The sequence below is a fragment of the Poecile atricapillus genome, chromosome 28 (assembly GCF_030490865.1).
Source record: "Poecile atricapillus isolate bPoeAtr1 chromosome 28, bPoeAtr1.hap1, whole genome shotgun sequence".
NCBI lineage: Eukaryota > Metazoa > Chordata > Aves > Passeriformes > Paridae > Poecile > Poecile atricapillus.
Genome location: NC_081276.1, coordinates 569,314 through 596,518, shown reverse-complemented (window position 1 = coordinate 596,518; position 27,205 = coordinate 569,314). Strand labels below are relative to the sequence as shown.

General features: G+C 48.2%; 1 protein-coding gene across 9 annotated transcripts in view; it reads left to right on the top strand.

Moving 5' to 3' along the window:
- Positions 1-27,205, top strand: part of KDM4B (lysine demethylase 4B) — a 71,134-nt gene that overhangs the window by 5,492 nt on the left and 38,437 nt on the right. For 8 of the 9 annotated variants that reach the window (XR_009279719.1, XR_009279721.1, XR_009279720.1 and 5 more), the window contains exons 2-7: positions 4,783-4,933; positions 6,891-7,066; positions 7,940-8,054; positions 9,299-9,492; positions 24,269-24,318; positions 26,541-26,644. Coding sequence is in view for 6 of the 9 variants with exons in the window: in XM_058858734.1 (XP_058714717.1) it covers positions 4,793-4,933; positions 6,891-7,066; positions 7,940-8,054; positions 9,299-9,492; positions 24,269-24,318; positions 26,541-26,644 (780 nt within the window). In the remaining 3 variants the exon portion in view is untranslated. Of the gene's footprint in view, positions 1-4,782; positions 4,934-5,594; positions 5,610-6,890; positions 7,067-7,939; positions 8,055-9,298; positions 9,493-24,268; positions 24,319-26,540; positions 26,645-27,205 lie in introns of those variants that run through there. The other variant, XM_058858735.1, reaches the window with a different exon arrangement.

The window sequence follows — 27,205 nt, the reverse complement described above, 5'->3', positions numbered from 1 at the left end:
TGCAGGCTTTTCGTTCTGGCAGGGCTGTGGAAGGAAAACTGGGAATTAGTCCTTATTCAGGTGTGAATGTGAAGCAGGAATCACCTTTTGGGAAAGCACTGCACTGCTCGAGGTTCCTGGTTGCTTTGCAAGGTTTCTGATGCCATTTCCCATAATACAAGAGACTGTGGGATGCTTATTTTAACACTTGTGGTGCTGCTGCCTTGGATTGAGGTGCCATGGGTTAAAACTTGGAATGCTTGTTTAGATCCAATGGCTCAGCCCACATGAGGTGCCTTTTTTAATGCTTATTTCTCAAGTTGTTTTTGAAACACTCCTGAAGCCTTGCAGTAAATGCAGGGAAGATAATAAAATGCAGCAGAGAGAACTCGTGCATGCAGCAAACGGAGGCTCCTGCAGTCCTTGGCCAGGCTGGGCCTCAGCTCTGGTTTGAGAATGGATTTGTGAGGTTGAGTTTATCTTGTCTGTTCAGTCAAACTTGAGTTTTTGAGGCTCTGATCTGGATTTAGTCAGAAATAACCATTACATGTTAACTACCTTGCCTCAGGCAATAATAAACTGTTTTAAAGTCATCCAGATTTATTGCTCTTAAATGTAACCACTTTTTCTTTTAAATACTGTTTGTGACTAAATAATTTTGTTGTTAGAGAAATGTGTGAGCAACTGTGCACTTCTACAGCAAAGAGGGTGTTTTGAGGGAAAATTTTATTTTCCCTTAATGAGCTACATATGCTGCTTGATTTTGAGTACAGGGGGATCTGGAATTGCGGAGGAGCCTTGTGGAGTGTAAAATTTAATAGAAAATAACTCTCAGTTTGTCAGATCCCAGGCACTGTAGATCTCCATCCCTGTGCTGGATGGGATTGTTGTCTCTGTTCCTCCTTCCCAAATATTTCCTCTGTTATGTTTACTTAGCCTTTATGGAGAATATACAAAACTCAAAGCAATTTGAATGTTAAAAATGTAATGAATATATAAATGTTTTGGGGGGAAAGGTGTTAGTTTAAATCCTCGCTGTAATTGTACAGTTGTTTAAAACTGGGCTGAGCAGCAGCAAACTTCAAAGTTTACACTTTGTGTGTCTAAATGTTGGAATCTGATTCTTGGGAAGGAAGGAAAGTTGTCTCAGATATCCTTACAGCACATAACCATTATAGCTGGAATATATATAGCTTTTAGTAGTCTATTTTATACACAGACCTGATGTCTTGTGAGAGTTTGTCTTTGGTTCTGCTCAGAAACCTTGGATGGAGCCTGATCCGTGAGAACTGATGGAAATGAGAGTCATTGTTGGCTTAGTGAGAAAGGAAGTAGATGGAAATAGAAGAATCTGCCCTCTGTGTTCCAGCCTGATTCATCCAAAAATGCCATTTCAGATAAACACACGAGGTTTCCATGAATGTTTGTGCCTTAGGAGTAAAACAATGAGTTAAGAGCAAGTTTGAAGGAGCTGCTGTGGTCCAGGTCACCCCTGGCTCCAGCAGAGGAGGAGCTGCCAGCAGAGCAGTGGGAGCTGCTTGGGAACCCCAAACCTTTCCTGCAGGAAGGATTCCCAGTCCTGCCAGGGCTGGAACAAGCTCCAGGCATTCATCTCAGCTGGGGGCTTGGACCTTTTCTCTGCTGTACAAAGGTTTCAGTCAACAGGTGCAGGATTTCAGTCACAAAAGTGTCTTGGTTCACATCAGTTTTGGAAGGGAAAAGTCTCATGTAAAAGTCACTGAAATTAAAACTCAGTTCTTTGTGTGCACCGGGATCGTCCCTCTGGAGACAAGGTTTAGAGCTTCCTCACAATGGTTGGAAATTAGAAGGTTTTCATAATATTTCAGTTACTCTCTTACAAAGAAACAGAATGTATCCAGCTGAGAAAAATACCTTCACTCTTCTTTTCAGGAGCTAATGGGGGCTCTGCCTGCAGAATCCTCCTCCTCAGCATGGAGAGAGGGGTTTGTTCCCATCTCATCCTCACCCGCAGCACTGCTGGGGCTGGAAGGGGCTCTCGGTGTTCTCAGAGCAGCCTCTGAGTCTCTGGATTCTGCTCTGGAACCTTCCCCTGGTCTGGGAGCTCGTTAGGGCACTGCTTAATTGAGGCCATCTCCTGAAAACCCCGGATGGAGCTGCAGGCCTGTCCTGCTGCCTTGGCTGAGTGTCCTGAGTGATCCCAGGAGCTGGGACAGAGGTGGCCACGAGCCCTGGGCCAGAGGTGGCCACGAGCCCTGGGCCAGAGGTGGCCACGAGCCCGGGAACAGAGGTGGCCATGAGCCCTGGGCCAGAGGTGGCCACGAGCCCGGGAACAGAGGTGACCATGAGCCCTGGGCCAGAGGTGGCCACGAGCCCTGGGGTGACCCTGCCTCCTGGCACTGCTCTCCCAAAGCAGTCACTGCTGCCATGTGGGGAGCCCTTGGCAAGGAAATTCTTTTCTCCCCAAGTTTTTCCTGTGGCCTGGCTGTTCCCAGCTCTTGGGGCCAGTGGGGGAAGCTGCCACATCTCACTGAGGTCCTGGATCTGATTCCCCCTTCCCACCAGCTCTGTGGCCATTTCATTGTAATATCTTAATTTATTTGATTAGCTGAATGTACATTATCTGGGGTAGGTGTTGAAATGTTCTGTAGATGGGACTGCACATGGAAAAATCTTGTGCTTTGCTGTCTCTGGACTAAAGAAATTCAGAGTGCCAGGTGATGCTGCTTGTATTGAGGCAGTAGACCTTTTAATTAATTAATTAAGCTTTGGAAGAAGTAGTTTTATCCTTTAATTAATTGATTAAGCTATGCATGAAGTAGTTTTTGATCTCCCTTCCTTACTGGAGTGTGTATTTTCACTCTTTGCTGAGTTTATTGACTGAAAATTGGAATTTTGTGAGAGAATCTTGAGGCAAAGATGGGATAAAGCTTGGCTTTGGCTGTTTGTTTTTCCCCCTGGTTGTGGGTAAAGCTGCAGATCCTGGGCAGGCTGTGTGGAGCAGATGGTGCTGGCAGGGCTCCTCCTCAGGACGGAATTCGGGCTCCTCTCCCGAGCCAGCTCCTTCCCTCGGCCCTGCCATTTCCAGACCCCGCTCAGGAATAGCTGCAGGATTCCCAGCAAGGCTGGGGCAGAGTTTGGGATGTTTTCTGTCCCTGTCCCACTTCCAGCAGCCCCTTTCCCTCTGGCTCAGCCCCGTTTTGGGGGTACAGAGCAAACCCCTGGCAGATGGACCCCAGCTCATCCCAGGGATTCCCTCCTTGAGTTCCTGCTGAACATTTGTGTAGGGAAGAGTTCCCAGGGGCAGGGATCAATCTGCTGCTTCTCCTCCAGTGCTGACCCTGAAACAGCCATTTTTGTTCTCAAAAGGCAATTTTTGTTCCTTGCTTGGCAAGGTTGGGAATCTCCTTGGGCAGGGCCACCCTGAGGATGGAGGGGTTGCTTAAACGGCCCTTTTGTTTCCAAGCTGCAACAATTTCTCTTGGAAATTGGAAGTATCTTGGGGTGAAAGGGGTGAAATGGTATTTTTCTCCCTCAATTGGTTTTGCTCTGGGATTTCCTGCAATACTGGGATTCATAATTTGATTTTATTCTGGACTGGGTTCTGCATCTCTGGCTTGGGAAGGGCTTTTCTGACTGTGAAAAGCTGTGATTTTATGCATAAAATTCCTTTAAAGACTCCTTGGGGAAGGATATAAGACTTGCAGATCCTTGTTTTGAAACAAATTTGCATAAAAGTTACTGTGTAAAATTCTAATGTTTTCTGGTTTCTTAAATTTCACTCAAAACCGTTCATGTGCCTTTGAAATGGAAAGTTTTACCCAGTTAAAATGAAACCTTGGTGCCCTGGGTGTGGGATCTGTCCGCTGGAGTGTGTGCTGCTGGTTTTATTTCCAGGATTAATTCCCTGGGGCGAGTTCTGTGCCACACTCCCCCCTTCCAGCACAGATCCAGGAGTGCTCCCTGCTTTACTTTGTGTTTTCCTAACGCTGTGAGTGCTTCCAGGAGCATCTGCAGTTCTTCTTGGCTGCTCTGAGATCAGTTTAAATGCACAAATGCTTTTCTTGGATGTAAAAGTCTCGCTGGAGCCGTTTCCTGCAGCTCCATCCTCCCGCAGCCCAGCACTGCCATCTGCAGCTGAAACTCCACTAAAACCTTTTACTGCCCTTACAGATTTCCAGCATTACCTTAAAAAAGCCCATTTAAAAAATTGTGATTTCATCCTGAATAGTTGGAGAATTTGTTCTGGATGTTTTGGAATTGTGCATCTGTATTTCTTGTAAGACTTGCCTGACACTTTATTGTATTTATGTACATTGCAAATACAAAACCATAATGAAGCTACGTTAAAAAAACCCCTTAATTTTATAATTTTTAATGTAGTCTAGCACATGAAAAAAAACAAACCCAAACTGGGTAAAGCTGTTGGGTTTGAACTTAAGCAGAAAATGGAGCATTCTGGTGGAACACTTGCAGGGTGGCAGGTTGTACACACTGACAGTGCTGAAGGTGGTGAGAAGTTGTTATTTTTGTGACACCATCCTGATGAGGCACCACTTTCTGTGGTGACCTGGGGGGAGATGTCAAGCCCGTGCTCTGTATTTAGCCCCTGTCTGAGCTCTCGGGTGATCCTGCTGTCAGGAGTTCCTGACTAAGTGGATTTTTGGTTGGAAGCTCCTCATATCCATGTTAGAGGGTAGTTCCTACAAACAAAAATCAAACATCTCTCCAGGCTCTCAGTGGAACTCATTAGAGCTGGGAGTTAAAACCAAGATTTTAACCAGTATCTTTCTCTGCCCCTTTCCTTGCCGTGTCCCCTCTCAGGACTGGAACTATGGGGTCGGAAAACCCGAGCCCGCAGAACCCTGGCTGCAAGATCATGACCTTCCGACCCTCCCTGGAGGAGTTCCGCGACTTCGGGAGGTTCATCGCCTTCATGGAGTCCCAGGGAGCCCACAGGGCTGGGCTGGCCAAGGTGGGGATGGACAGGGATGGACAGGGATGGACAGGGTGGGGATGGACAGGGATGGACAGGGTGGGGGGATGGACAGGGCTGGGCTGGCCAAGGTGGGGATGGACAGGGCAGGGCAGGGTGGGGATGGACAGGGCTGGGCAGGGTGGGGGGATGGACAGGGATGGGCAGGGTGGGGATGGACAGTGATGGACAGGGTGAGGGGGGAACAGGGCTGGGCTGGCCAAGGTGGGGATGGACAGGGCAGGGCAGGGTGGGGATGGACAGGGCTGGGCAGGGTGGGGGGATGGACAGGGATGGGCAGGGTGGGGATGGACAGGGCAGGGCTGGCCAAGGTGGGGATGGACAGGGATGGACAGGGTGAGGGGATGGACAGGGCTGGCCAAGGTGGGGATGGACAGAGCTGGGCAGGGTGGGGATGGACAGGGCAGGGCTGGCCGAGGTGGGGATGGACAGGGATGGGCAGGGATGGACAGAGTGAGGGGATGGACAGGGCTGGCCAAGGTGGGGATGGACAGGGATGGACAGGGTGAGGGGATGGACAGTGATGGGCAGGGTGAGGGGGGAACAGGGCTGGGCTGGCCAAGGTGGGGATGGACAGGGATGGGCAGGGTGAGGGGATGGACAGGGTGAGGGGGATGGACAGGGTGAGGGGATGGACAGGGCTGGGCTGGCCAAGGTGGGGATGGACAGGGCAGGGCTGGCCAAGGTGGGGATGGACAGGGCTGGGGTGGACAGGGTGAGGGGATAGACAGGGTGAGGGGATGGACAGGGCAGGGGGGGACAGGGTGGGGATGGACGGGGATGGACAGGGATGGGGTGGACAGGGTGAGGGGATGGACAGGGCAGGGGGGGACAGGGTGGGGATGGACGGGGATGGACAGGGATGGGGTGGACAGGGTGGGGATGGACAGGGATGGGCAGGGTGAGGGGATGGACAGGGTGAGGGGATGGACAGGGTGAGGGGATGGACAGGGATGGGGTGGGCAGGGTGGGGATGGACAGGGATGGGCAGGGTGGGGATGGACAGGGATGGGCAGGGTGGGGATGGACAGGGATGGGCAGGGTGAGGGGATGGACAGGGCAAGGGTGGACAGGGTGGGAGGATGGACAGAGCAGGGGGGGACAGGGTGAGGGGCTGCTGGTGGGGTGGAGCTGCCTTCTGAGCCCTTTGTGCTCAGGAGTTGAGCTGGTTTGGTTATGGAGAGAGGGAAGGAAGGAGCTGCAGAGCTTTTGTAGAGCCATGGAATGTCCTGAGTTGGGAGGGACCCAGGGATGATCCAGTGCAGCTCCTGGGCCTGCACAGACACCCCAACAATCCCTGGGAGCTCCTGCAGCTCTGGCAGCCTCGGGGCCAGGACCATTCCCTGGGGAGCCTGGGCAGTGCCAGCACCCTCTGGTTATGAGAGCTTCTCATGTGAAGCTTCTGGATTCCAGTACCTGACACAGAACTGCTTGGAGAACTCCAGGACTAAGTGATTAGAAAGGGTGTTTCTGTGGCCATGTCACCACAGGCTGATGAGATCATTTATTCTGACAAGGACTTGTTAGGAGTGGTATTTAGCTGGCCTTAATAAAGCACAGTGGAGGAATAAAGCTGTTAGGCATGAAATAATTCTGATTTCTTCTAAAACATAGGTCAATTACTGGGTTTATTGCTGCTCTAAAGAGAGCTGGCTATTGATGAAGAGCTCTCTGTGGAATGTTTCCTTGTCCACTCAAGTGTACAAGCAATTACCTTGCAGGACTCTGCTAGGGAGATTATTTTAATAAAGCTTGTTGGTGACTTCCAGATGTTGTAAAGAAATTACTTTACTTGTAGGCTTAAGTTGAGCATTGCAGGTCAGCTGTGTGTCCCCTGCAGCTGCAGTTCAGAGCCCTGGAAGGGGAGTGGAGCCCATCCAAAGCCCACAGCTCCAGTGTGTAACAATTCCACAGCTTCTGCTCTCCCCCATTGCAGGTGATCCCCCCCAAGGAGTGGAAGCCGCGGCGGACGTACGATGACATCGATGACATGGTGATCCCAGCTCCCATCCAGCAGGTGGTCACGGGCCAGTCAGGGCTCTTCACCCAGTACAACATCCAGAAGAAGCCCATGACCGTGGGCGAGTACCGGCGCCTGGCCAACAGCGAGAAGTGCGTGCCTGGGGGGCTTCCAGCTGGGGAGGGGCTCCTGGGGAGCTTTTCCTTCCAGAAACTCGCTCACTAGGAGATGCAGCCATGTGAAATGTGAAGCATTTTGGGGGAAACTGCTTCTCCTTGAGTCTCAAACAAGTTTGTAGCTTGGTGGGTTTTGGTGTATCTCAGATCTTTTTCTGGGAGCTGGTGTAGAGATTGTTCGAGGTCAGTATTTGGCTGAGAATCTTCCTGAAAGGAATGGCTTGGGACCAAAAAAGGATCTTGGCTGTTCTGGAACAGGTGTTCTGTGGTTGGGGTAGAAACCCAAACAGCTTGGAGTGCTTGGGCTGATACTGGTGACACAGGTGTCAGAGGGACTCTGCAGGACACTGGGGTCAGCTGGGCTGTGCCACCTGCAGTTCCATCCTGTTCCCAGAGTCTGGAGTTTCCCAGAGTTCTGGAGGACCCTGGGGTTTTATCAGTACTGAGTTTATGCAGTCCTGGCTTCAAGCTGAAGGAGGGTGGATTTAGATGGGATCTTGGGAAGGAATTCCTGGCTGGGAGGGGGACAGGCCCTGGCACAGGTGCCCAGAGCAGCTGGGGCTGCCCCTGGATGGGCTTTAAGGTCCCTTCCAACCCAAACCATTCCAGGATAATCAGCTTTGGAGCTTTTCTGGCCCCTGAGAGCTGCAGCTGCCCCCAGCGCCCTGTGGGATAGCATCAGCTGGCGTTTCCATGGGGTGGGGACGTGGTGCAGCACAGCCTGCCCCGGGAGGGTTTGTGCAGAGCTGGAGAAGGCAGAAAATTCTGTGAGCTGAAGGTGAAGTGCACCCTCAGCAGCTGCTGTGCTGCTGTTGTCAGGACTCCTGACATCCCTGTGTTCCCTGGCAGGTACTGCACCCCTCGCCACCAGGACTTTGAGGACCTGGAGCGCAAGTACTGGAAGAACCTCACCTTTGTGTCCCCCATTTATGGGGCTGATATCAGTGGCTCCCTGTATGATGCAGTAAGTGCAGTGCTTCTCCTTTATTCGTATCAGACACGGACACTGACTTCCTTATTGCACTTTTCTCATTAAGGAGCAGTAATTCACAATCTCATTGATGTAGCCACCCTAAAAAAACCCCAATACCTTTGGTTTTTTCCCCTCATTACAAAAGTGGGACTAAACTTCCCCTGAGATTCAGGACAATAGTCAGTGGAAGCTGGCTTTTAGTAGAAAAATGGGGAAAAGTGTGATTTAAACAAATTCTTATGCAGAATTCTTATTCTGTGGCAAAAAAATGTCTATACCTTGGGTTTTGTTTCTTTTTTAAGGGAATAAAATGGAGATTTCTGCTGAAGCTCCTTAGAAAGCCAGAAAAAACGAGCATTTCAAGGAAATGGTGCTTCATCAAAAATAGTTTTGATTCTTAACATGTATAAATTATTTGCATTTGGATTTTAAATTATTTGCATTTGGGTTTTTTCTCTGTAGGCAGCTCCATTAGGATACAATGCACCTGCACACTGAATTATTTTACAATTCAAATTGTTTAAGCTTTTCCATGGTGAAATTTTCCAGGTGAAATTTCATCCTCTGCTTCAAGTAATTCTGTAATGATAAAGGTTTCTCTGTTCTTACTCCTTTTAGCCAGATAACTTACATCTCTTCCTCTGTAGTTTTCTTTTGAGTGGAAGGTGGCCTTTTTTTGAGTACTCTCTGATTATGTGTGAATGTAGAGTGTCTTTTTATTATCAGTATGGTTTAATATGGGATTAATTAGAATAAGCAGAGATACGAGGTGCTGAGAGCCATGGACATGGCAGGGGTGCAGAGGATTTGGTGCTTGGCTGGGAGTGTCACATCTTTTCCCTGCTGTGCTCAGGGTGGGACACAGCCAGGCACAGACACAGCTGTTCTCCAGATGTTCTCCCTGTTCCTACCTGCAGCACTGAGCTGAGGTAGGAGGTTCTGCCCCTTTGGCCACACTGAGGTGTTTCTGCTCAGGGGAAGAACTTCTGAGAGGAGTGTGTTTTACCCTGAGTTTATGCTCTGTTCCTTACCAGAATAGTTAATTAATGCTGGGGTGTTGCAAGAGCCTCTTCAGAGTTCTGGAGCTCCCTCCTGCCTGTGGAGCCTTTGAGAGGAGCAAATAAACCTTCCTGGGAGCTGAGGGTGTCCAGTCAATGAGGGAACTCTTACCTGCACTGGGAAGGAGCTGACTGCTCCTGACACTGCCAGTACAAACCATTTCTGCTGGATTCCAGGACGTGGATGAGTGGAACATTGGCAATCTGAACACCCTCCTGGACATGGTGGAACACGAGTGTGGCATCATCATCGAGGGTGTGAACACTCCCTACCTCTACTTCGGCATGTGGAAGACAACTTTTGCTTGGCATACAGAGGACATGGATCTCTACAGCATCAACTATTTGCATTTTGGGGAGCCCAAATCCTGGTAAGTGAGGGCTCTTAGGCACCACTGAAATATCCTTTCCCCAGCTCTACCAAATTCCATCAGGTTTACCTAATCTCTCAGTTCCCATTTTTTCTCTCCTCTTCCCTCCTACTCTACATTTAAAAGCAATTTCACTTTCTTTCATGCTGGCTTGCTCAGAGGCCTAATTCCTGACTTTCAGCAGGATTAGGGAGACTTGTTGACATCACGATTAAAACCAGATTTCAACACTTGGGGATTTTTGCAAACTAATGCACAGGAGAGCAAATGGGGATGGGAATGTGTGGATGCTTGAGAGGCACTGTAATAGTGAAACACTGTTGTTCTTGCACTGTGCTCTAGGCAGGAAACATCTGTTACTTTCAAATTTCCATGATTTAAATACATAAATACGTTCACAGCTCCAGGGACAAGTTCAGTGAAAAGGTTACTTTTCCGTGGTCATTTTTTGGCATGGTGGTAAAGCATTTTTCAACTCTGTTGATGCATAGACTGGCTGGAAGTAACTCTCCACAAAAGCAGTAGATAGTTAAAGATGAAATAAAGAATGTAGGAAGTCTGGAATGAATTACCAAGAGCCAATATGCTTCTTTTTTAAGCAATTTAAAAGCATAAGTGCAGAGACTCAGCAACCCAGGGGAGCTTTGCCGAGGATTTTGATGTGACTAATAAATATTGACATTTGCGTGCAAATTAGAGCAGAAATGTCACAGGGAGGCTCTGCTGTCACCATGCCCTGGCAGTGGCAGATGAGATCCTCCCAGCTCCCGGGGCTGTGGCTCCCTGGGGACTCCGAGTGGCTCTGGTGGTGCTGCCTGTGGCACATAAAAGCCCCCAGGAGCTGGGAGGCTGTAAATGGATGGCTCCAGTGCTCTTTTCCAGTCCTGGAAAGGGGTGGAGGGAGGGGCTGGCTGTGAAACATGAATGGGAATTTTAAAAACCTTTCCAACATGTCATGAAATCTGTTTCCCAACATTCCTGATCCTTGGGCTCACCGTCTGAGGCAGATGCACGAGGATTCCCTTGTGATACCTCCGTAAAACAAGGCTGAGCTTCAGAAATGTATTTCTGGCTTGGCTGGGATGTGACTGATCTTCCCCAGAGTGCTGGGGCACTGACCAGGGAATGCTCACAGCCCCAAGGCTGCCACAGCTCCAGGAGCGTTTGGACACTGCTCTGGGACAGGGTGGGGTTGTTGGGGTGTCCTGGGCTGATGATCCTGTGGGTTTGCAGCTCAGAGTATTCCATGGTTCAGTTTGGATCCTGTCAGTTTTTCCTCCAGAATCCCTTCATTCCAACCCATTTTCCTGGTCCCATGTCCAGCAGATGGTGCCACAGCCCATGGGAAGCTCCTCATCCCCTTTGCTCAGAGAGCTCAGGGACCCCAGCACAGCCCCAGCAGGAGCTCAGGGACCCCAGCACAGCCCCAGCAGGAGCTCAGGGACCCCAGCACAGCCCCAGCAGGAGCTCAGGGACCCCAGCAGGAGCTCAGGGACCCCAGCACAGCCCCAGCAGGAGCTCAGGGACCCCAGCACAGCCCCAGCAGGAGCTCAGGGACCCCAGCAGGAGCTCAGGGACCCCAGCACAGCCCCAGCAGGAGCTCAGGGACCCCAGCACAGCCCCAGCAGTGGCTCAGGGACCCCAGCACAGTCCCAGCAGGAGCTCAGGGACCCCAGCACGGTCCCAGCAGGAGCTCAGGGACCCCAGCACAGCCCCAGCAGGAGCTCAGGGACCCCAGCACGGTCCCAGCAGGACTGGGCTGCTCCAGGAGGGGTGGGAGCAGCTGGCCTGAGGTTTGGGTGGGGTTGTGCCATCCTTTCTCCAGCCATCCTGTGTTGTGGGAGTCACTCGTTCTCTAAAGCTGCCCAGCTGGGGGAGAATGAGTGTTTTGAAGACAGGCCATGTTTGGAGCAGGAGCTTGTCCCTTTCAGTGGAGTTTCCATAGGTAGGTGGCAGTGTGTGACACAGAATGTGACAGGATGCCACTGCTGCTTTGGCAGCGCCTCCCTGCTCTTCCCTTGAGCCTCAGGCAGGAGTTTGCCACTTCCCAAGGCACTCCTCCCTGGTTCTGCACTGTGACAGCTCCTCCTAAGGAGTTCTCAGGCTCTCCTCTGAACAAGCCTTGGCTGCAGACAGTAAATGTGAATGCTCTGGAGCAGGTCTGGAACTTTGCAGGTACCTGAGCTGTTGTGGGAGTGACTGCAGGCAGCGCAGAGCTCAGCTGGGGGAGCTCTTGGACTGCACTGCTGCAATTCTGTGCTCAGGGATGGCTGAAATCTTCACTCTGTTTTGCTGGCACCACCTCTGTGGAAATTTCCCAGCTTCCTTCATCCTTTTTATAGACTCCGTGGCTCTGACAGTGATCATCTTGGAAGCACCTCAGGGAATAGCAGGAGTGTGGAGAGTTACAAAGTCTACCAGTTTGGGGTTGAGCTCTAAAATAAGAGGCAGAGTTATTGTTTGGCTGTCAGAGATATTTATTCAGTGGAACCAAGGACTCTGTATATTGGTAGTATCTGCTTCAAAACTGCCTGTTAAAAACCGTAACTCTTTCTTTGTGTCTCCCATAAATTATCTTGATATGCTTCTCTCCAGGCTGTGGGAAGGGTGAGGAGCCACCAGCCCTGCTGTCTTCTGAAGGGAGGGGAGAAAGGAGCTGCTTCCCTCACAAACCTCATTTGATTGGGTTTTAGGAAAAATCTGTGTTTATTTCACAGAATCCCAGCATTATTTGGGTTGGGAGGGGCCTCTGGAGACTCCCCAGTCCAAGGTGGGGTCACCTGGAGCAGGTGACTCAGGAAGGTGTCCCGGTGGGTTTGGGATGTCTCCAGAGAGGGAAACTCCATGGGCAGCTGTCCCAGAGCTCTGCCAGCCTCCATGGAAAGAAATTCTTCCTCAGGTTGGGGTGGGACACCATCCTCTGCCAGCCCCTGGGGATGTTGGTGTGGATTGATGAGGTGTTGGTGTGGATTGGTGGGGTCCTCTCTCAGTTTTCCCTGAGGCCCTGGGCTGGATTTTCCCTCTGTTCCCAGGCACAAGCTCTGCTCCTCAGCCTGTTCTCACCCTGTGGCTGTTCCCAGCTGCAGGATCAGTCTGACAGCTTGAGGAGGGAGCTGTGGGCACGTCCCATGCAGCACCCCTGGAATTGGGAGCAGTTGTGTAACCTCGTGTGAAGCCCCTCAGGCAGGGAGCTGCCAGATCCAGCCTTTCACTGGTTTTTTTTTTCTCAAATTACAGTAAAATATCCCTCTCGCGTTAGGAATTTAATTGCCACCTTTTCATAGTCTCAAACTTCTGAAAAAACCAAAATGTATTTAATTCTGCAGCCCCATATTAAACCTCTCGTGGTAGGAATTTTTGCTGTATCAATTATACATATTATGTATAATTACCTCATACACTCCTGTGTGAGATCTAAAATTGAGCATATTGTCAAACGGTGCAAGCAGAAACTGATTTTATAATGACAGAAGCAACAAAGCTGAGTGCCAGGCCTCATTCTTCATGGTTATTATGGCATTTTATTGAGGAATGGATGTGGCTCAGCCTTTGAAATTCCAAAGGAATATTTTTAGATGCTGAGGTGCTCCTCCAGCATTTCCTTTTATCTCCATAAAGATGTGCAATCCCTACCTGGAGGCTTCCTGGGGTGGGGCAGTGCTGCAGGAAACCTTGAACCTCAGTATTGTGAATTTTCCAATACACTTTAGGAGTGGAACATCTTTTTTTGTCAAGTGACTTGACTGGGTAATAAAGTTATTTGGTAATAAAGTTATTTTCCTTGGATATTTTGTGAGTGATCTTGCTGTACAGCAACAGTATTTAATTTACCCTCTCTGAGTGCTGCTGGGATGTTACACTCCTCCTTCTCTCAGAAACCGCAGGTGTTAAACCTGACTGACACTGAGGAAGGTAATTGATTTTTATAAAATGTCCCTTTTCCCTTATCATGATGGATGTTTAATCCCCTTTAATTAAAACAGGGAGCCAGCTTTAGCTTTTAAGTTATATCATCTCCTCTCCAAAACACTCCCTCGCTGGAAGTGGATCATGCCTAATCTGTTTGACTTTGATATCACAAAGTACACTTTATGCCAGAACAGCAGTTTATGTGGAATTAAGGACAAATTACTAAAGGAACTTTAAAATAATATGATTAGTTGGAAGCAGTGGTCACAGATACAATTACATTCTAGGAACACTTCTGGAATTCTGTCTTGTGAAAGTCTGAGGACTGCAAACCTGAGAGTCCATGGAGTTACCCCAAACCTTTTTTGGTTAAAATATTTTCAAATTTCTGCTTTCTTCCCTCCAGGTGCCCCAGTGAGGCTCCCTGGGTGGGGCATCAGGCAAGGAGGGCAGATCCTCCTCGTGGCTGTCCCTGCACCCCTGGCGTGTCCAGGGCCAGGCTGGGACAGGGGGTGTCCCTGCCCATGGCAGGGGTGCCACTGGCTGGGCTTTAAGGTCCCTTCCAAGCTCGTGGCTTTCTTGTACCAGCTGCAGTTCTGCAGTTTGTGGTGGTGCTGCTGTCAGCAGGGACAGCTCAGCTTTCCCTGCAGGTCTGTGAGGGGGAGATTGAGCCCAAGGAGCTCCCTGGGGAGGGCATTCCCAAAGGATCCTCTCTGGCCTTGGCCAGGAGCTCCTCCAGGAGCAGCAGCAGGTCTGAAGTGCTGAGGATCCTCTCTCTTGTCTGCAGGAACTGCAGCTTTCTTTGCTCAGCTCTTGTCCTCTCCTCCCCTCAGGACAGGAGACGTTAATCCCTGGAAAACTGCCTTGGAGGGGGAAAATGACCTGATACAGTCACGGAGCTGAACTCTCCCAGCTTCTCTGCTCATTTTCCGTGCAGGATGCTGCCCCTTGCTGCCTCTCCCCGTGAGGCTCTGCTCTGTCCCCCTGCTTTAACACCCTCCCAGGTGCTGTAACCCCACTGCAAGCAGCTGCTTTAGTGTTTGGTACAGAACTGTGTGGCTGCATTGACTCTTCATCATTTATTGCCTCCTGCTGTTCCCTCCTCTCAGGGGGCACTGCCCAGGCTGCTGGGGTCACTGCAGGGATCAGAGGGCACTGCAAGTGTTGGTTTTTGGGGTCTCAGTAGCCCTGGCACCCTGGAGATCCTGAGATTCCTTAGGCTGCATTAGCTGGAATCACAGCTGAGATTTGCCCTTGAGGGAGCTGATGCTCCACACTGAGAATTTTAATTTTTCTGAGTTTTGCTTTTCCTGTTTCTCGGTGTTAGGGAATTCAGGAGAAGATTCTGCCTTTCCTCCCTCAATCCCCAAGGTCTGCATCATCTTCCATGGGAAGTGTGTGAGGTGTCCTTGCTCCTGAAAGTGTTCCAGGCCTGGCAGCAGAGGTTTGGAGGCTTTTTGGGTGGAGTGGGGAGAAAGGAGAAGCAGGGAAGGCCATTTGGCCATGATGGCAGCTCCTCACAGCTCCCAGATTTCCTTCCTGCCTCTGCTGTCCCATGTAATCTCTTTTACAGCTCTGCAGTTTTGGATGGAGAAAGAGCAGAATTTATGGTGATGGTTGATTTATAGATTAACTGCAACACCATTTGCTCTCAGGCAGATTTGGCAGAGCAAGACCCTTTTCTGTTGATAAAAGGGAGAGAGAAAGGAACAGGGATATTCATTAAAAGGGATAAAAGGAAAGTGAGATAAAGTATGGCCAGGCAGAACAGCTTTTCACTCTCCTGACTCTTCTAAAATGAAGGTGAAATCTGCTTTGGAATGGGCTTTCTGCACTAAGAATCCATGTGCATGTGGGTTTGCTGGGAGGTGTGTTGGGATGCAGAGCTGTATCCCCCTGTAATTCCCTGATAACTGAGAGCAGCGAGTCATTAACAGCCCTGCAGTCATTAGTTAATCAGCACAAACCACTACCCAGCTCCCCAGCCCTTCTTCCTGGAGCTGGGGGAGAGGGATGAGGGGATGGTGCTCACTGCTGCTTTGCTTTCAGAATCCATGGGGTCAGCACGTGGTCCTGAACAAGCTCTGGCTTGGATTATCTTCCCAATCAGGTGCTGCAATTGGAACAGTGGAGATTTCTCTTTTTAATAGACTCAGGTTTCTGTGGTCTTTCATTAGGCTGTTGTAGACAGATTATGAAAAGGTCATTTTTCTGCTGCAGAGGAGGCACAGAATTTGGGGAGTTAGGACTCAAGTATTGCCTTTCTTCATTCACCCTCATCTAACTGAGAGAAAAAGCCATGAAGGTCAACCCAGACCCTGGGATTGATGGAATCAGCTGTGGGACTTGTGTGAGGAGGGACAGATGGATTGGTCTCAGCCACAGCCCCCCTTTCACAGCTCCGTGCTGTGTTTGTGCTTCCCCCCCAGAGCCCTCTCTGGTTTTTATTCTCACCCAAACCCACTGCAGAAGGCATGGAATTATTCTGTGCTCTGCTGCCATTTCAGTTTCAGTCTGTGCATTTTATGTCTGTCTTTACTGAGCCTGTTCTATTGGTTGAAATCAGAAATCTCAGAGGCTGAGGTTCATCTGTGAGCTGCTGTCCCTGACCAGGCAAAGAGAGGAGACCCTTCCCAGCTGTGCTTGCTCTTGGCACTTTCCAGAAGGATGCTGGCAGGAGGAGGTGCTGATCTGGGGTCACCCCCATTCCACAGCAGCATCTGGGGTGGCTCCTGCCCTGGTCCCTGCAGCTCAGGAGGTGCTGCCAGCCCAGGAGCCCCAGCTGTGCTGCCAGGAGCAGCTCTTGGATCCAGGAAGGCTCTTGCTCCAACCCATCCCTGCCTTCTGAAGGTGTCTGCTCAGAGCTCAGGCCTGCTTTGAAATGAAGATCTATGGAAGTCTGACAGGATCACAGATTGGTTTAATAACAGAGGCTTTTGAGCAGAGCACTGAGACTGGAGGGGAGGGAGATGTTCTTCCATGCTCCATCTCACTCCTTCAGCCTGATCTGACTCGGCCCCCTGGGACAATGAGCTTGCAGATTCCAGCCTGGCACAGAGCTGGCAGCAGGGCTGGGGAAGGCCAGAGGAATCAGGAGTGGTGCTGCAGAGCTTTGTCTTTATTCACATTTTGTTAACACGTTGGCAGAAATCAGCGGGGAGGTTTTTTTTTTCTTTACTCAGCAGAGAAAATTGTCGAGGGGTGATGCCAAGTGCAGCACAAGTGAGGTTTAAAATAAGAGGAGCCCGTAGTAATGACAGCACTTAAACAGCACTGGTGCTGTCTGAGAGCTGTGCACTCCTTAACCCCTTCATGCTCCAAGGAATAAATGTGCTGGCTTTGCATCCCCTTGGTTCCCAGCTGCCCCATCAGCCACACAGAGGGGATCAAACAGAAGAAATAAAGGAAACTTTACAAACTGTGTCAGTGATCTTTATCAAATCTCAGCTACAACACTTGTGGCTTTGATGCTGACAAGAACACAGCTCTCACTTCAAAGCAGCTGTAGTTGGGAACGCTGCAGTTTGATGGATGGGGAGCATTAAACCTTTGGAATGCTGGATTTTTTTCTCCTCAGAAAAGAAAAGTGTGTGTGTAGAGGCATTGCACCTCTAGCACAAGGGGTTTCCTAGTCTAAGAATATCTTTCATTACTCATGAGCAAATTTCTTTTGTTCTGCTGTAGGCAATTATCCGTGTTTTTCTCAGGAATACGTGTTGCTGTGCCCGGTGAGGGAGGCAGCTCACACAGGTCACTTGGTACAAGGCACAGATAGCTCTGATCTCCCCTGGTTACCATTTTCCCCTTGTTTCTGGAGCTGAAATGAGCTATTATTTTAGAATACAGGCTCTTTGAACCATAATCTTTGCTTTTCTTTCTCTTTGTATGGTATCCACTATAAAAACAACCAGTAATTAATAATCTGATTGCCAGTTTAGGGAAATAAATCTGATGTGAACAGGTTCTTCCAAACAAATAACGGGGAATGGCAAGGGGATGAATCTTGTAGTCATTCATCTCTGTTGAATTGTGTACTAATTATCTTCTTGGCTAAACTGAATGAGTAAATGACTTCATAATGTTTTTCCCCAAACACCTTTTCTTAGTGAAATGGCTCCTTCATGCTGCTCATTCACTGCAGGCTGAGGCAGGCTTTGGGTTATTTTTACACGTGGAGGGAGAGACACTCCAGTGTGCTCTGCAATTTTGGGCTTTGTGCCTGGCACTTGTGCTGTGGAGCTGACTGGACTGGGGCACTGAGAGTCCTTCCAAGAGCAGATGGTTGTTCACATTAAACTCTCTGCTTTAAAAAAAAAAAAATAAAAAAAATTAAAATTGCATTTGGAGTTCTGGAAAAATCTCTTTGTGTTCGTTGAGCTGGGGGTTAGTGAATCACTGAAAGTAGCCCATTGTGCTAATCTGGGAGCTCAGTTGTACCTCTTGAAAATTCATATTGCTTTAAAATCAGAATTTTAAAAAGCTCCTGTCTAATGTCACTTCTGGAAACTAATGGCTCTTTAATCCTATTTCTAGCTCAAGGCAACTGTAAGGGTTGAAGAGTCTTTTAGAAGTACATGATTGGCACAAGTTAGGCTCGACTCTAATCTTCCAGGACTCAGTCCCCAGGGATTTGATCCCAGCTTCAGAGTGACCTGAGATATTCTGCTCATCCTCACTGGCAAACAAATGGAGAGTTTGCAATCCCAACTTCGGTTTCTTTGGGGAGGGAGGGAGTTCTTCATCCTGCTGCTGTTCCACTGGCAGCAGAATCGCTGCCATTTCTCCATATTGTGGCTACTGAGGAAGGTCTGTGTGTGAGAATTGATTTTCTGCAGTGAAATGGGTCCTGTGGGTGGGTGCTGGCTGTGTGTGGTGGGTGCTGGCTGTGTTTGGTGGGTGCTGGCTGTGTGTGGTGGGTGCTGGCTGTGTTTGGTGGGTGCTGGCTGTGTTTGGTGGGTGCTGGCTGTGTGTGGTGGGTGCAGGCTGTGTGTGATGGGTGCTGGCTGTGTGTGGTGGGTGCTGGCTGTGTTTGGTGGGTGCTGGCTGTGTTTTGGTGGGTGCTGGGTGTGTTTGGTGGGTGCTGGCTGTGTGTGGTGGGTGCAGGCTGTGTTTGGTGGGTGCTGGCTGTGTTTGGTGGGTGCTGGCTGTGTGTGGTGGGTGCTGGCTGTGTTTGGTGGTGCTCAGACCCTTCCTGAGCAGGTTTGCCCTGATTTTCTCTCTGTGCTGGTTCCCCAAGGGTTGCAGTGAGCAGCTGTGGGAGGCAGGTGGGTTTTGGTGCTGTCAATACCTATTTGCTCCTAATTACGGCTTTTGGAGTTGATACTCCCGGCTTCAGGTGTTTATCTCTCACCCTGGGTGTATTTCAATAAAAATGTCATTATTTGAAATCGTTGCCACTGCTGGTTGAAGATACTGAATTCCATCACCCATTGTCCTGTGAAGTGATCTGTTCAAGATAAAACCTCAGGCCCTTGATAAAGGTTCTTTCCCAGGAGCAAGGAGCTCTCTGATCCCTGTGTGATCTTATCTCCAGGCACTGTTTGCCTTCCTGATGGAAGGAGGCAGCAGAAGGGACAGGAGAGGGAGGCCAGAGATTCTCCCTTCCTAACCAGGATGTTGAGAAGGGAAACAGGAGATTTCCATCCCATTCAGTGTGGGCCAGCCTCAGATTTGATGAGGAGAAGAAAGGGAGTTGATTTCAGTATTTTAAGGAATTGTTGGGAGAGAGGGATGAAGGGAGGTTAATTATGGAGGAGGGCAGAGGTGACAGTACTACCAGCAAAGGAACAACCAGTTCTTCTTGTTGAAATATCTCTTTTCTTTTCTCATACAGGCAAAACAGCTTAAAAATAGTGTTGGGCAGCAGGAGTTGGACTGTGATCCCTGTGGGTCCCTTCCAGCTCAGGATATTCTGGGAGCTTGTAGCGTTCTGCCCACTTTTACCCTGAGCTTTGCTCTGACACACTGAGGAGATGTTGTTTAATGTTTTACCTTGTAGAAAAATGAGGCCTCAGGAGCAGGATCTGAAGCTTGCAGGGAGGGGCCAGCCTGTGCTAATGCTGTTCTTAATGGTTCTGCTGGTGATAAATATTCCTGATGGACCAGGGGCTTTTCTTTGGAGGCTTTGCTGCTGTCATGGGGGCTAAAGATGTTGAAGGTCAGGGTTCAGATTCTGGGTTTATGGGCACCCTTTGCCTTACAGAGACTGGAATAGCAGCTTTTCATTCTGCCTGTCGTGGCTGAGAGCAGGTTGGCATTTGAATCTTAAAGGGTCACTGTTCTTGGCACAATTAAATCTGCTTTGAAGACAGATAACTCACCCCAGCTTGACACGTTGGCCTGGGTGTTTTAAATGTGCTGCTCCCGTTCTGTTTCTGTTCCTTATTCCATAATTATGGTGTGTTAAACTGTGTGGGGCCTGCTTGGGCAGACCTTGTGCAGACACTGTGAAATTGAGTTTCTTACCTTCTCCCAGGAACGGCACTGGAGTGACATTTCCAAAGTCTCGTGGTTGAACCTGCCCCTGCCCGTGGAGCCCAGACTCCCAGAGAGTGGGGAGTGGGATTTGGTGAAATAATCACTGCTTAATTGCTCTGTGTTGGTGCAAGAGACTGGAAATGAGGTGCAGAACAAGGTGTAACTCAAAAACTCTGGGAGCAACAGCTGGAACAGGAAAAGGTCCTGGAAGCTTTGAGGGATGTTGGGTGGAGGGACAGGATGGTCTGGTCCTCTGCCAAAGGCAGGGATGGCTTCAGGTGAGAAAAATTCCTCTCAAATAAGGAGAAGACAGCTGGGAGCAGGCCTTTGCTGTGGATGGAGTTTTAGTTCTTTGGCCACTGGAAGCCAAAACTGAGCTGACTCCCTTTGAGAAGCAGCAGTGAGGGGAGAGCCTGGGACTGGGAGGTCCCTGAGGAGCAGCAGGATCTGGGAGCTGCCCAAATGAATTCCTTGTTACATCATTCCCTGGTGGCCTCCAAAGGGGTCCCTGCATCCCAGGATGGCCTGAATGCTCCTTTTTACTGACACACTTGTTTAATTCTTAATTCACAAGACATTTGCTTATTTATTCTCATTGTTCCTGATAATAATTCTAAGCCATTAGAGGGGAAAATTGTATTCAGAAATGCTGTTTCACACTTTATTTGTTTGATGATTTAGAGCGATAGAAAATAGCACATTTGCTGGCTTTTATAGTCTGATAATTATCCACATCCATCAAGCCCCATTCCAGGGGAATAAACAAAACACCAAGAAAATTACTCTATTAATGATATCCTATGATGGCAAATAGGACAGACCTCTCTTCTGTGTTAAGGGTAGAGAGGGAGCTGTCCAGTTAAACTCATGTTGGGAAGGAATTCCTGGCTGGGAGGGGGACAGGCCCTGGCAGAGGTGCCCAGAGCAGCTGGGGCTGCCCCTGGATCCCTGGCAGTGCCCAGGGCCAGGCTGGACAGGGCTGGGAGCTCCTGGGACAGTGGGAGCTGTCCCTGCCATGGCTGGGGTGGAAATGGATATTTAGGATCTCTTCCAACCCAAAACACTTTGGGATTCCATGAGTCCATATTAGCAAAAGCAAGGCACCACTCCAGGAAGATCATTCTCTAATACATTTATAGCTCTGGGGCAAAACCTTTTGGACCTGTGATCCTGACTCAAGAACTCAGAAAATGGAAGTAGAGGTCAGAAATGCTGGAATTAAGTTTCGTGAAATAAATTTGGAAGCTGAGAGTCTTTCCCACAGAACAGCAAGTTCTAGATGTGTACAAGTAGCACTTGATCCACTTCAGGGATTTTCTGTTGTTTTGGTGGAAAGTAGAAAAAGGTAATTTAAAAGGCTCAGTATATTACTTTCAGGTTGTTGACTTGGGGGTAAGATGACATTTGAGTCACAAACTATAACTTTTTGTATCTTGAGCTGGTTTTTCTTGCCCTGTTGTGTAAATCCTGTGTTCCCTGGCAGAGCAGCAGCACATTTTTCCTGCTGTAATCCCCAAACTGCTGAGTGGCAGGGTTTGGGGTGAAGCCTGGCCCTTTGTCTTGGTCACCCTGGGCAAGTTTTGGAGCACAGACTGGAGGGGGCTTTGCAAGCCCAGTTCCCTGGGAGTTTGATTTCTCTTCTTGCAGCTGTGGGTTTGTCTCTGTGGCCATGAATGTCCCTTTGCCTGGGGACAGATCCAGGTCGGTGTTCCAGCACTGGGGGCTGTTGAAGTCATGCCTGTAGAAAAGGAAATTCTTGGATATTTTTTACCGTGCCCAGAGCTGTGGGTTGCCTGTGGAATTGAGGTTTTGCAGCTGAGCTGAGCCCCAGGGATGGTGACAAATTGAGGGACACCAGAGCTTCTGTCCCTCCTCACACGAGCAGGGGTCGGTGGCAGCGGTGGCACCCAGAGCCAGCCCTTCCTGCCTCTTCATTGCTCACTGACTGCCCCCTTGGGCTGCAGAATTTTTCATCTTTCCCTCGTTCTTCTGCCTTGTAATCAATCATTTTGTGTGTAGATGGAGCTCAGTCTGTGCTGTACATGCAGGAGCCTTCTGTTTCTCTTCCTGGTTTTAAATAGCAGCCCAAATTCTGTCTTTATTGCCTATCTTCATGTAAATCAGTCAGATCTGTGAGCAGAACTTAAATCAGAATTTGACCTACTTTTAATTCTCTTCTGCAGTTAATATTTTGAATTCCTAAGAATAAATGCAGAGGGATGTGTAGGCTCTGCTTCCTAAAGGCTGGCCCAAAGAAAAAAGTTAATTTCTAAAATTGGAGTCAGCTATTACCATTCTGTGCTGGGGTATTTTGATTTGTATATTATTACATATAGTTCTTTTTTATAAGCTGGAAATTCCTCCTCTCTGGCTGGTTTCTATCCAAGCAATTCTTTTTTCTTTGTCTCTCCATGGGCTGTTCTCTAAAGCCTCGCTTGGCTTTTTGCAGGCTGCAGTTTCAGATAACACAATAACCATGTTCCAATGTATTAAACTTTTAACATCCTCCAGATTCAATTAATCTTATCTTTACAACTCCCAATTACAGGCACTAATTAAGTGAAGGTTGCATTGTAGACTGGGGATATTACATTAATCATCAGCAGCCTTGTAGCCATAAATTAGTTCTTTCCCAATCCTTCAGCATTTTTCCCAGAAGGAATGGAATGTCTCATTTCCCTGTTTTAAGGGACATTAATCCCACAAAGGAGCTTTGGATCGGGATTAGTTTTATCACATTTATGTAAGTGATGAATGGTCTTTGTAAAATAAAAGCCACTAGCTTTGTCCCAGACAAATGAAATTGAATTGTTTGATAATTATGCAATTTAAGGCACTGTCAAACTTTGGTCAGGGGATGTTGTGAGTCCATAGCTGCATTTATTATTTTACAAGATTAGGTGCTACATGGTATTTGGCCTTAAATTTTTTTTAAGCCATCAGTTGAAATCAGCTTAGTGCCTAAACCCTGCAGGCCCTGGGTGAGATTTGTGTGCTGTCATCCCCTCCAGGCCAGCCCAGGTGTGCTGGATTTCCTGGCACAGCTTGGGCCTTGGAGCTGCTTCTCCCCAGTCCTGCTCTGACACTTGAAAATGCAGAATTTGTCTGGCTGAAATCCCCCAGAATCAGGAGCATTGGGAGCCCCCAGCCCAGTGCTGCAATATCCTGATCCCAGCGTGGGGTAAGAGACAGGGTGGCTTTGGCATCTTTATTGGAAATAGCAAAAATAATGTATTTTTTATTATTCACTTTGAAGAGAAGTTATAGCTGGCAATAAATGCCATTCCCACAAATGTAAATTCTCAGAATTCTCTGTCACAAAAATCGGGGAGAGCCATATTTAATTTGCTGCAGAATGTAACCAATGATTTACAGATTTCCATTGGCAATATTATTGTGTGTCATCATGTTAAACACATTTAAATGTATCCTGGTATTCAGTTCCCCTCTTATAACCTGAACAAATAAATCTCTGTCACCTGGGCTTTGCTCCTGAGAATACTGGGAACCTCAAAGCACTGAGAGAACTAACAGCTTTTGGGAAGAAAAAGCCATTGAAGCTTCCCTGGTGTTTGTACGTGCTGGGCACACCCAGCCCTGTGTCTGACACCTGTGGGACACTGGATTGTTTTTCCAGAATTATGTTCAATAATTTGCACTAAAAAAAAAAAAATTCCAATCAAATTCTTTTGCACTTTGTTGACCCCTACTCTAAGAAATTGTTCTCTACACCTTTTAATGATGTTTTCATCAGCAGACCCTGCATTTTCAGGGTCACCTCATCAAGAAAATTGTTGAATACTTTAAATACTTTAATTCGATTTTTTCACATCAGACACTGAAATCCAGCAGGGACATAAGGATTGAGCCATGACTCCTCGAGCTGTGCTGAAGAATATTTACTTTTTTGAATAAATGAAAGCTGTTTACACAGAAGGTTTATTCTTTTCCAAAGCACACAGACCCTCCTTCACACCTTTTCAGCCCATCCATTTCTTGCTTATTGTTTAGCACAGTTTTATTTTGCAGATATTTTTCCCCATGGAGAACACACCTGCTGTTCCCTGCACTCAGTTAATCCTGAGCTTTCCAGTGCTGTATCACTTTGTCTTCTCGATTTTCCTTCTACCTTGTGAGATCTTGTGATGCTGTTTGAGAAAGTGGCAGGAAAATCACACACCTCATGTAACATGTCTAAGGACTCGTAGTAAATGCTGTTTTTTTCCCTTGGACTGTGTGTTACTGATGTCTCTCAGACACAGAGAATTTTGGTTTTATTGCCAGCCATTGTGTGCTGTGCTGAGGGTGATCACCCCACTTGTTGCCAGCCTTTTCCTTTCAGTGTTTCACACCAAGAGCTGATGTTTTGATTTCTGTTTCCTCCTGCCAGGTATGCCATTCCCCCGGAGCACGGCAAGAGGCTGGAACGCCTGGCCAAAGGTGAGCTCTGCCCTGGGGCTGGCTCCTGCTGCTCCTGCTCAGCCAGAGAACTCAGCACAGGATTCTGCTTCCCACTCCTCCCTCCGAGCCTTGGACTCCTGGCACAGCGTGACCTCAACTAAAATTCCATGAAAAAAACCTTGAATTTTGAGGCATTGAGGCCAAACCCTCATGTCTGGGCAATGGGTTTAATCCACAAGGATTTGGGTTGGAAAGGACCCTAAAAATCCTTCCATGGCACCTGCCATGGGCAGGGCACCTTCCCCTGGAGCAGGAAAGCTCCCAGGGATGGGGCAGCCACAGCCTGATCCAGTGTCTCACCACCCTCACAACAGACATTTTCTGAACCTAATATTCCTGATACTGAACCTAAATTTCCCCTCTTCCAATTTGTACCCATTGCTCCTTCACCCTATAAATACATTCTGTATTTGCTGGCTTTCCTTTTATTTTAGCTTCATCCTCTATTTTTTAGTGCCATAAAGTTCATCTTAAAAAGAAACAAAAAAAAAACCAAAACAAAGAAAGGGAGGGAAAAAGAAAAGGAAAATGGAGGTGGGGAAGGCAGAGTTACTTTGAGCTGTGGCAAACTCCCACCTCTCAAGCTTCAGGGAAGATGTCTGGCTGCAGAAGTGGATGTGTTTTAATTTGTTGGTGTTGTTTCTATTTTTGTTCACTTGCAAATGTTCAAGGAGCTGCCCAGCTAAAAAAAGCTGCTGGCCCAGAATAATTAACTCCAAATCTCCATGGTTCATCTCCAGTGAGGCAACTGGAATGGTTTAAATCTGGTGGTGAAGGTAGGAGCAGGCAGGGAAATCTGGAAGACTTGGATGCAAAAGAAAAGAAGTTTTAATGCTGATTTCTCAGAAAAGAGGCAAATTCCTGTACTGCCTTTTCCTGCTGAGCATGCTCCAGGGTGTCAGGGGGAGCAACTGATTGTGTGGGGAAAATGCAGAATAACTGGGGATGAGTGTCCTGGGGCTTGGTGCTGCTGTTTTCCTGGGCACTGAGCTCCGTGATCCCTAAATACAAATAACTCTGGAAATGGCTGCTCAGAAATGTTGCATTTCAAAGCTACAGCTCAGTCATTTGCCAGGTTTTAATAGATGAAAGAAGTAATTTTTATAAGAAGTCAATCAATCAGATGACTTGTGCTCTGCAGACTCTGAAATACCACTCCAAGTCTGACAGGAGCAATAATAAGTTTCTTGCTGTTTGTAACTAATTTTTACGGATGATCAATTTTGAGGCACGGAGATGGTTTGTGCTGCAAAACCAGGGGCAAATTATCAATGATCTGGTCTTTATTTTAGTTTCCTGTCTCTGGAAGCTGGGTGAGTGATGATTTAACTCTGCAAAGAGCCAAAATTGCTGCCTGGCCATTCCCCTGTCCTGTGCATCAGTGGGGAGAAGTTTACTATGGAGAAATGAGTGTGCAATTAATATGGAAAATGAATAGCTGAGCTGTAAATGGGCTCACTGGGAGAGCCATGGAGCCCATGGAGAGAATGTTAATGTGTTGCCATGTTATTGGTGCTAATCACTTAAAATGTGCTTCTTTATTAGTGGCTTTAATGAGAGCCACTTAAACTGTGCATTAAAAAGAGGAACTGCAGAGAGGGACGACAGACTGGGTAGCAGACAGTCATAATTTTAATTGAAATGCTTTTAGTACAAAAATATAAGAAAACCTGGAATCCAGTAATCCTTTTGACTTTCTGAAACCCCTTCCATTATGTCTCATCAATTACTTTTGGTTCCAGAGCTTGGGTTATTTGTTTTCCTGAACTGTGATGGGTTTGAGTCCCTCTAAACACACAATCTGTCATGGAATCTGCCACTTGGAGGGAAAGCCAGGTTACACTGGCTGAGCTGCCACTGAGGGGTTTGGTCAGTGTTTACCACTGTTTTATTTTTCTGATTATTATTTGTGATTTGTTTCAGTAACTCAGTGTGGACCTTGGGTGGAATTTAACACTTAATGGTGTTGAGGTGCTGACTGGGTCAGGTCCTGCTGCCTCTGCCACTTGTTGGTGACCAGTGTGAACGTGTCCCTCGTGCCACTGCCTGGGATGGAGATATTTCCTTCCCTTTCACTGAAAATTAACATTTTTTCCCTTTAGGTAGTGCTATGTAGGGCAGGATGATCTGGAGTTTGACAGTTTGTATTGTTTTCCCAAGAACAGTCCTGTAGTGATGCTCCTCTCTGAATGTCTCCACAGGATTTTTCCCAGGAAGCTCTCAGGGATGTGATGCTTTCCTCCGGCACAAGATGACCCTCATTTCTCCCTCCATCCTGAAGAAGTATGGCATTCCCTTTGACAGGGTAGGTGCAGGGATGCAGGAGAGCCTGCAGGCTCTGGGGAGCTCAGCTCCTCTCTCCTGGGGAGTGGATTCAGCAGAGCCTGGGGGGAGCTGGCTTCCTTTCCAAGGGCATATTGAGTGCCTGCCTGCAGAAAGGAGGCTTTGGGGTTTGGCTGAGACACTGGAGGGAGGAGAAGCTGTCAGTGAACAATCTCTGGCAATTAGGGAGCCTCTCAGGTAGAGAGGGGTGAGCTAATTAGGGTGTTCTGGCTCATCAGGTGCAGCAAAACCCACTGGAGATTGGGAAACACTTCTTTATTTTCTTGTGGATCCAGCATGACCCAAAGAGGAGCTGGCTGTGCTGGTTCCCTGTTGTGTAAGTGTTGGTGCTGCTCTAAGCCTGGAAGGATCCCTGCAGCTCTTAAGCCCTGATTTGAAAAGAGGGGTCATGTTTATTTGGTATGATCGTTTTAATGTGCTTATTCTTAAAGTCTTGTGGCAAGAAGTAAATCTCCTCAGGCGAGTGTGGTTACAGGGATTTGTATCTGTGCAGAATCACTCAAACTGCTGCTGCTGCTGCTGC